The sequence below is a fragment of the Hibiscus syriacus genome, unplaced genomic scaffold (assembly GCF_006381635.1).
Source record: "Hibiscus syriacus cultivar Baekdansim isolate YM2019G1 unplaced genomic scaffold, ASM638163v2 tig00111198_pilon, whole genome shotgun sequence".
In the NCBI taxonomy this organism is placed as follows: domain Eukaryota; kingdom Viridiplantae; phylum Streptophyta; class Magnoliopsida; order Malvales; family Malvaceae; genus Hibiscus; species Hibiscus syriacus.
In genome coordinates this window covers 205414-215872 of record NW_024063014.1, presented here as the reverse complement: position 1 = coordinate 215872, position 10459 = coordinate 205414, and the positions used below count along the sequence as shown (strand labels likewise).

Below are 10459 nucleotides of genomic sequence, written 5' to 3'. Positions count from 1 at the left end.
TTTTTATCTTTTAAATTGTTTTTACTTAAAATTATTTTAAAATATATGTTTAGGTATTTGATCTACCAAACTCAAAAGTCCATAACGACTCCAAATATATTTTTTCAAATCCAATCTTTTAAAAATAAGTTGAATCGCTCCCCGCCCTACTATAAAAAGCTTAAGGATCATTCCGATTGGAACTAATAACCTCTTATCAACACATTATATAGTTAACGTCACAACAATATTAACATCTAAAGCATGCAATTATGGATTAAATTGAATTCTTATCAAATCAGGACGAGACGAAGGATTTTATGTTAGGGGTGGCATATAAAATATAAGTAGGAGAAAACTTATAAAATTTTAGGGGATAGAAATATACTTTTAATAGAAAATATAATTAAAATATCTAAATATATAGAAATTTAAAATTTTTAGGGGACGACAGCTCTAATCTGTCTTCTTCTTGATCCATCCTGTACCAAACTATGTGGGACTAGAACTACAATTCCCCATTTAATAAAAAAAACATATAGATCCTAAAGTCCGGCAGATCGGGCAGGAACGGGTCCCAAGCAAAAATGACGTCGTTTATTCTTCATCTACCCCCGAAATCGACATAATTTCGGAGGGATATTTAAACCTTTTAAACCACTTTCTTTTCATTTCTTCCATTTGTGCTACTCTCAACTCTGTCGTGAGAGTGTTGAACTAGATTATAGGATATGATAAAAAATTTAATTTACCAACTATGCTTTTAAATTTGGCAAAACAACCCAGATGCAACCTCAAATTTATTCTCTTCCAAGGTAATCGTGAAGCGGCAATAACTAGTAATTCCATTCCATGAGCCATTGTTGATGCACAAGATGTTGTCAGGGAGAGATTTAGAAATATTTTTGAGGATAAGCACATACATGTTAACAACATAAAAATTTTAAATGAGTGGATATAAATAAAATTTAAATAAAATTTTAGAGTTGACATCATCAACAAAATAAATAACTAATTGAATAAAATATAGATTTCAAGGTGGGTACAAAAATTTTCAAAATAAACACCATAATAAAATAAGTAATTAATAAAAAAATTCAGATTTCAAGTAAGCACGTGTCTATCCTCATCAAGCTGCGGCTCTGCCACTACATGTGACTTTGGCCATGGCTTCCCTCATGGTTGTGTCATTCAACTTAATTTCATAGGTCCCTTTCTTTTCACCACTTGATTGTGATGATAAAGATTACACGAATAATTATATAAATTATTTTAAATACCACGTCGAGGTTGCTTGATATGTGATAAGTTGACAATTCAAGTTAATCGTTAACGATGGATGGTTTGATCAATAACATTTTAATAATTGAGTGATCTAATTAAAATGTTTTTAAACTCTTTGGTAAAAATAAAATCAACCCTATAATCTAATGACTACACTAACAATTTACTTTAATAAAAAAAATAACCCTCAACCACAAACTTCATCAATATCAAGGACAATACAATCACTCCCTCCAAATCTTAATCCCCTCTTTTTTATTTAAAAAAAAAGTTGATGACATTCGCAGCTCTTGATATTAACCCCAAAACCAAAACCAAAACCAAAACCAAAACCAAAACCCAAAAGTCACGCAAAAAAGGAGCATAAGCCGAACAAGTTCACTGTTGTGGTTCCTCCATTTTGCATTTTGTGTGGCTCGGAAAGTGAAAGATTACAAAGGAAGTTTGGTTGTTGGTGGGATCTGGTAAAAGTTCCCTTTTGATCGATCTGTCTGATGAGGGAAAGCAAAAAGGATATGGCGGGATGAAGGAGGAAAATAACCGGAGTGAGAGATGGCTAGGGAAGGAAGGCACAAACGGGGCGGTTTTGCTTTGGGTTCGGCTTCGTGTCACTGGTCCTATAAAAGGATTACTCTGACTGTTTGCTTCGTTAACATCGTTATTGCTCTCTTTGTTCTTCGTTCCCTCTATTCTTCTCTCTACATTCTTTACAGCAAAGATAATGGTAAGTTTTTATCAGCTTTACCTTCTTTTTTGGATGGGGTTGGGAGTTAGAGAGATTTCTTATTGATTCGTTTTGATTTTCTGGATTTTTTAAGTTGTAAAGTATACTCCGGATCAGATTAGGAAAATGGAGGAATCCGTTAAGATTCGAAGAGTTAGTGAACCTATCGAGCTTATTAAATGGTATGAAAATTACCCTTTTCTATAGCTTCCATTTTGTTGGCCATAATGGTTTTAATTGGTGATACTCACAATGTCTGTAAATAAAGGTTAAGCGAATAAAGCATAAAGTTCGGAGTGAAGAATTGGGGGCTGAAATGCCACGGGCAGTTAAGCATAAGATAACTGATGAGATCCTACAGGAATTGAGAAGTTTGAGACCAAATGCTACTGCCAGCGAGCAGCAAGGTTGGTGTCTTAGTTTCCTTTAAAAGTTTTAACTGTTTTGTGCCTTTATTTTACAGTTTAAAGTTGCTGTATTTCTATATATGCTTATGTGTTATTTTATTATAGGGATTGAACATTTATGATGCATCCTTTTCAGGAGTTTTAGGTTTAGGTTCAAATGTTACATACTGTGTTAGCTGGAAACAGCAAAGATTACATGTTAATCAATTATTGTCGGTAAATTATTCAGTCTTGAGCTGCATTCTTATTATGGAGACTTTTAGATGTTTGATTACCTGGTTTAGCATGCAAGAGACACAATAGATGCATTAAAGACGTTGCACTTTTTTAGCATGAAAAAATTATTTTATTGATACGTATTCTTCATTATCTGTTTTTATCCCAAAATAGCACTTGATTATTGCCCACATGTTTCAATTCAAATATTATGATTGCTGGAACATGAACTTCCTAGGGATCATTATCTTTATCTGTCTAGAGGCAAATGGAATTCTGTAATAATCCTGAACAAATACATTTTAAAACTTTGTTCACAATTCCCGTCATCTTTGATGTGTGTTTGTGACTTTCAGATGTTTTCCTATGTTCCATAACAATAGGAAAGTTTATTACATTTAAGCTTTAGGATTCATGTCATTTAATTTCCTTTAGGTATTACATGTTATGCTTTATCTTCTGTTATTTCATCTTGCCAAGGTTCCTAATCTTTTGATCTAATATCATCCAATAGTCCAAAGGTGGATGTGTTTTATTTTCAATACATAGCAATTAATGGGATAGATCAATGCTTTCATATTCATAATCTACTTGAATTTAGCTAGCCACTAAATGTTACTTTGCAGAATTTTTTGGCTAATTTACTGACTGCATTAAGAAGAAATGTTACACTTGTATTCTTCGGAGCCCAGTGATTATGTCTTAAGATTTTTGTTTTTCTATTTATTTATATATTGATCAGTGAAAAAGCACACTTTGCATTGTGATTCTTGATTGAAGAAAGGTTTCAATTCATTTGTTAGGATATATTTTTGACGATAAATTTAAAGAAAAAAATAAGTTTTTGTTGGTTTACATCATTAAATATTTTGTGTAGTACTTATAAGATATTAGTGTATAATTGTCCTTTTATCATATCCTGCTCTAAATTTAAAGATCTTTACTTTTACGAGTTAACAGAAATCAGACCTTATGTTTCTCTATGTTTTTCTGTTTCTAGAACAACCACAATCTGTTTTTAACCAAAACATGTTTAGTATCTAAACTATTACTTTTGTTCTGTTTTGGTACCCAAACTTTAATTTTTTCTAAATCTTACCTAATGTTTAGTTTAGGTTTCATTTTGGTATCCCACCATTAAAAACTTAACGGTGATGTTGGGGTGTCACCGTAAGGTAATGTCATATTATCATTGGAAAAAAAATAAAAAAGCCATGTTAACCGTTCAGTTAATTTTTTAATGGCGGGTACCAAATTGAAACCTAAACTAAATGTTAGGTATGGTTTTGAAAAAAATGTTTGGGTACCAAAAAGGAATAAAAGTAATAGTTTAGGTACTAAATGTGTAGTTGACCCTAGATTTTTTAGGCTCTATTTGTTTTGAAGTCCTCAACAAGCTTCTCAGTTCTCCAAGCAAACCCATTTCTGCCAAGAGTTATCATACAATTAGTTTCGTGTGTTAGAAGAGTTTTTTTTTTTTATAGGAATAGTAGGCCTCATTAAAAACCTCCCTCATAGAAGTCCTTTACCGTTAGGCAAGAACCATCTAGCGGAAGAAGGAAAAGAGTGCCTTAATATATTATTGATAAACCAATTACATAAACTTAAACAATTCTGTCTTACAACTGCTATCTAAAACACACAAAAGAGCTTAACAATTACAAATAAAACATTCAATCAACCATTCCCTCCTGTGCTAGCTTATCTGCCTTGCAATTACAACACCTAGGTATCAACCTTACAATCATCTCATTCTCTGCTACAATAGACACAATCTCTTTGACTAAATTAGTAAGAAAAATAGGAACTGACGAAAGAGCTTTAATCCAATCCACTGCTGATTTACAATCACTCTCAATAATCAGTTTTCCTTTAAACGCCCATTCTGAAGAGACAAAGATGTCGATGCCTTTCTTTATGGCTTTTAATTCTGGTATAGGAGGAGGGCTAGGACCAATATTGTCTGCAAATGAAATTAGAACAGTACCATTCCAATCTCTAAGAATACCCCCTATTCCACCTATAAAGCCAACACTACTGACAGCCCCATCCACATTCATTTTAAAGAAATCAACTGGAGGAGGACTCAAGCATAAAACATGCCTGTTCTGATCCTTAAAAGCAGTAAGATTGTCAGCCAAAGAAGGGTCTCTAATCAACAAGTCTACTTGAATAGGAACAAGAGGGTACTTTGCTAAAAACCATTTGGCTAATCTGAATTTAACAATGAAAAACAAGGACGATCTGTCCAACTTCTCCTTTTCAAAAACAATGTTATTCCTCACCTTCCAAATTGACCAAAAAACTGCTCCCGGGATAAACTTCCATATAAGTGAATTCGGTCTCAAAACAGTCCAGGAGCTGAAAAGTGTCGACGGGTCATTATGCAGAGCTAAAACCAGTCCCCAATAGCCTATTATTTTGTTCCAAAGATCCCATGAAACTGAGCAGGAAATGAATAAATGTTGTACTGTTTCTTCACACTGATTACAAAGAGGACAAAGACTGTCTTCCCCTAATTGAACTCCCCTATTCTTCAACTCCACTCTCACAGCTACTCTTCGATGACAAACTTGCCAAAGGAAAGATTCTACTCTTGGAGGAACTAACCCCGACCAAACCCATTTTTTCCAAAAAATACTGTCATCTTTAGTAGTTTCAAGTGACAACCTGCAAGCTTTAACTGAGAACAATCCATCACCAATTCCATTCCACAATAAAAAATCGTCCATTGTATCCACCATTTTAATGTTTTGTAGCCACTCCAATAATTCCAGCAGCTGTCCTACTTCCCCAATCGCATAAATTCCTCCTAGTTTTAATGATCCACTCCCATCCATTCGATTCATAGCTGCCAAAGTCAGCCACTTTACCCCACTTATTCGGAGAAAGTGCATAAATCCTAGGAAACAGAATCTTCAAAGGAAAATCTCCAATCCAAGTGCCATTCCAAAAGGAGATTGATTTACCATTCCCCACTTGTATCTTTGCATGTGATCTAAGTCAGCCTCTCACGGAATCATCCTTCAAGTAATTATTCACAATTCCTCTCCAAATCCAAGAATCCTGCTGAGAGATAACCTTATTGATGTCCATGGTATAACAACTAACATTATTTTTGCTACATAAAATTTTTTTCAACAATGAATTTTTCTCATTGGCAAACTTCCACACCCATTTTTCTAACAAAGCACAATTGGTAAGGTTCATATCAGCGACTCCCAAGCCTCCACTTGTCTGCGGTTTGCAAACATTTTTCCAGCTCACCCAATGTATTTTTTCCCTTTCAACCCCACTACCCCATAGAAAATTCGCCATCAAGGAATTAATCTTTTGGCTAATTTTACTCGGCATCTTGAAAATAGATAGGAAAAAAATGGGTAATGATGACAATACCGACTTTAGAAGCACTAATCTGCCAGCCATAGATAGTGTAGAAGCTTTCCACCCTGCCAATTTCTTGTTAAAATTCTGGATGACCGGTTCCCACAATTTCTCCGAATTCTTTTTTGCTCCGAGAGGAAGGCCTAAATAGATCGAAGGAAATGAACCAACTGAACACCCAATTGCCTTAGCCCAATCTTGTAGGATGTCATTCTCTTCATTAATACCATAGAGTTTGCTCTTAGCTAAATTCAATTGCCTAGATAGAGTTTGCTCTACATTAATGCCTTAGAAGAGTTTGAGTTATCGGCATAATGTAGGTTTCGTGTTTGAGAACAACTAATCATCTCTGACATTCTTTTTGTAGTATTTTCACTATAATTTACTACTGTCTTTGTTGATACTGTATTGGGTTAACAGAAGTGGTTGAAAACTGGCGGAAGGAGAAACTAAAAGAAGCCAAAAAGTTGGCCCTTGGAGGGGAGGGGTTGAATTCGACACTTGTGATAGAGGAAGCAGGTAACTCGTAATCTGAAGGTGGAATATTTCAGTAATTTTCTTCATCGTTGAGATAAAAATGCTTTACCCTTTTCCTTTGTCGCTGAATGTTAACTTACCAGTCTGACATACCATATTTGTAGGGATGTTATTAAAAGCCTTGGATTCCAATTGGGCTGCACTGTCAGAAGAAATTGGCCTTTGGATACCCACTGAAATCAATAATCCAGAACATGATGATAAGCCTGAGGGTGTGGAAGATACAGGTAGTTCAATTTTTTCTGTTGATCAAAGCCATCTCTCACTCTCTTTAGGACAGCATGGCAGACTTAAATCAATTTTTATACAGGTTTTGGGAATATGGATTTGAGGGTAGAAACTGAGTTGAAAAATTGTTGTTAGAGATGTATGTCACTAAGGTGTTACGTGTTACGCTTTTGTACTGCAGAATATGAGGAACAAATTTTAGCTGGGAAGCCCCTTCCACGAGAATGTCATGCTGAACTTCATACGGATTACGACGGTGTTGCTGTCAGATGGGGTCTTACCCACCACAAAGAAAGTGCAGCTGACTGCTGCCAGGCTTGCTTATATCAGGCGAAAAATGCAAAGCCTGGTGACAAGAGATGCAACATATGGGTTTATTGTCCATCAGAGACCGGTTGCTATTCCCCAGATAAATACCAACACAGACACATGGAGTGCTGGCTGAAATTCGTAAGTGCACCTTTTTCGTATCCATTAAGTTGGCATTTTCATTCTACACTGACTGCAACTCGAAGCTAATTAAATTAAAATAATTATGCAGTCAGAGAAGCCCAGACTGAACTTTAAGGACAGATATTCTGAAGCATATCGTGACGCACACCCAAAGGTCCCTGTTATGGTTCCTTGGGTATCAGGTATTATTAGTGGTTGACTGGATTTTGATAAACAAGACACCGACAATGGCCAGCCGATTCGAGATGCAGCGGACTCTAGTTCTACTGAATTTTATGATACCCCGTTTATATCAGACAAATAGACCTATGCTATTGACAATATAATGTCTTTTTGGTTCTGGAAGATGGGGTGGGGGGTTGACATGGAAATTGTTTTGTACCACGAAATGTCTATTTGGGTGGTTTGATTTCATCTGAGGCAGTATTGATAGATTTTTAGGAGATGGGAGAGACTCATGTCTGAGGGTACACTTAAAAGAAATGGAAAGCCTTATTTGTTGTTCAATCATATATAAATGTGATCTGGTTCTTGTGTGAAAATTGGATTAAACGATCTTCATTCACAGTCCTTTTACTTTTTAATCATATATAAATGTGATCTGTTCTTGTGTGTGAAAGTTCAATCATCTATACATATACAATAAAAATGAGCAGCCAAGGACCAGTTGGTACTTGGTAGGCTTCGTCAATCTCCAAAACAAGTTAATTTTAATTGGAAGAGCTCCGGATCAGAGAAAGTTGTCCCATTTCCAAGGTGGATTAACTAAGAAAACTGAGATTTCTATCTATAATAAAGACAGCGACAAGTAAAAGAAGAGAACCAAGCTTCAATTCTTCGAAAACACTTGGACGTGCCATGGATACCCACCGTACTGGTCGAAGTGAAATGGCATAACGGAACAAACAGCTCGTGGAGGAGTTTACGACCATTTCAATGGAAGTTTCTGTCCGACATCCTCCACCACTGCAACCTCATGGGATCGAAAAACAACAAGAAAAAACGAAAGAGAAACAAACATAGGAAAACAAGAAAATAAAAAATCCTTCTTTGAACCCTATGATAATCTTCACCGATGAAATGAGGCTCGTTAGTAATGCAAATAGTGAGACGGATCACCTATGTCTAGGAGTGGTAGAACTGAGTAATTGTCATTTGATAATCTTATTCATCTACTATTTCTATAAAGAAATATATGTTCTAAATACTATCGATCATTTGTCCAAAATTAGTTAACAAAATATTTTTAAATGTTTAACATTTATCACACTTAATCGACGTTTTAACCCTTTTATATTGTTTTTTAAAATTTTATTTTCAAATGTATGATTTTATTAATAGTTCAAAAATAACTAATGACAATTCTTATTTTGAAAGCACATCTACTAAATATTTTTTGAATCTAACTTCTTTAATAATCCTAATCTATAATATATAAATCTAAAATCTTTAACCCTAACTGCTTGATGTCATAGTGCATTTCATATTAACATTTGATAGTGGTCTCTAACAACTCTGATCTTTCAAAAACATTATGGGCCTTTGGAATTCAAAAAATAAATGGACATTGATCTTTGAGTAAGCCCTGAAGCCTGAGTTGAAAATCAACAGCCAATTCATAAGTCAATCAATCCCAGAAACTGAGTCGAACCAATCGGTAGTCGGTGACAATTCAATTCCTTGATTTTTAATCAACACGTCAGTTCGGCGGGTCATTAGAATTTAAGAGGGGTTTTCAAGAATTGTTGGTATAAAGAAGTTTTGCTCAACATCTCGATTCCACGACAACGCGTCGATAAACCCAATTCTTGGCTTAACCTTTTTCGTCGTTAGAGCAAGAATTTAAGGTTAGTGTTTTTGCTACTTCCGTTATCTTTTCCGAACATGATTCCAGTTCTAGATTGTTTATTTTCTTTCTTCAATGATTATCAGGTTCCGGGACTTTCCTGGGTTTTGCATTTTAGACGTTAAAGATTGTTAATTCAGTAGTTTCGAGTTGATTTACATTAATGGCATTTACAAAGAGTAGATCAAAATGAAAGGATAAATCCCATTCATTGACTACAAGATTCTTGAGAAGCAGATGGGTTCTGGGGAAGGGAATCCTCATTTCAGTGTCTTTGATGGAGTGAAGACTTTCCCATTAACACCTGAGGCTCTCATGGCTGAAATCAACACTGCAATCACTAATCTCGAATATGAACGTGCTACAGCACTCCTTGACTCCCCATCTTCATCCTCGTCGAGAAACAAGGGTCAGGATTCGCCCAAGTATGATGCCCGGTTGGCTGATGAGGCTTATAAAGCTGGTTGTGCTGCATTGGCGGCCGGCAAGCTAGATGAAGCTTTTCATTGTTTGAATGTTTCACTCTCCAAATGCCCACCTGAGAGAGCCTCTGCTGTTGCCAAGCTTCAGTCTCTTTTATCTCTCACTTCTCAGCAACTCCACAAATCTACCGTTTCAAACTAGCCCCCATTTTTGTATGGTATTTGTTTCGTAATTTTTAATTGTTTCAATCAAATTTTGGTTAAAAGATTGCACCATGTTGCCTTTTTGAGAGGCTTTTGCAATTGTGTAACCATGTATGACGTTGGTAAAAAGTTTATGAAGGATTCCTATCATTGTGCCCTTTTGTGTTTTGCATCACTTCTTGGGTATTTGTAATATTCTAGATTGTTGCGTCTTTTGAGGAGGTTTTCTGGGACTAAGATGAACATAGGATTCTTGGTGATTCACCACTTGGTTTTAGATTTTAGGTGATATGGTTGCCTATTTTAACCATGTCTAGTTAGTGGCCTGGAAGAAAAGAAAGCTGTATCTCAATACAGATGCTATAGCTAAATAGGTGATACTTAATTTTCATAACCATTGAAATTTGGGCTTCTGTGTTAATTTGATCAAGTTCCTTCTATCTTTGCTTGTGTTTTCCTCTCTAATGGGCCAGTTTTACAACGTTCTAGTAACGTAAGATGGCATCATCAGATGTTGAGTGAAAGATTCTAAACTATTATTGTGCCGAACAATGCAAAAGATTGTCTTGAGGTTTATTAGTAGATGTATACAAGTTGAGCTAAACATTTTTTATAAGACAGTACTGTTCTTGCTTTCTGTGTCCAATTTGGAGGAATACAAGAAAATCATAATCATTGAACTTACTTTTTATTGCAAAATCTTAGAACTCTTTTTGGAAAGATGCAAGAAACGTTGAATTTTGGTTGCTTTTTATTATTTATTCACGTTCTAATC

General features: G+C 35.3%; 2 protein-coding genes across 2 annotated transcripts; both read left to right on the top strand.

Moving 5' to 3' along the window:
• Positions 1-1574: 1574 nt before the first annotated feature.
• Positions 1575-7720, top strand: LOC120155581. The gene is made up of 7 exons (XM_039167106.1): positions 1575-1987; positions 2082-2169; positions 2256-2394; positions 6415-6513; positions 6636-6758; positions 6941-7209; positions 7301-7720. The coding sequence occupies exons 2-7, from the start codon at positions 2167-2169 to the stop codon at positions 7409-7411; spliced, it is 744 nt and encodes a 247-aa protein (XP_039023037.1). The 5' UTR covers positions 1575-1987; positions 2082-2166; the 3' UTR covers positions 7412-7720.
• A 1255-nt stretch (positions 7721-8975) lies between these two features.
• LOC120155580 lies at positions 8976-9811 on the top strand. Its single transcript, XM_039167105.1, has 2 exons — positions 8976-9059; positions 9145-9811. The coding sequence occupies exon 2, from the start codon at positions 9296-9298 to the stop codon at positions 9680-9682; it is 387 nt and encodes a 128-aa protein (XP_039023036.1). The 5' UTR covers positions 8976-9059; positions 9145-9295; the 3' UTR covers positions 9683-9811.
• The last annotated feature ends 648 nt before the right edge of the window (positions 9812-10459 follow it).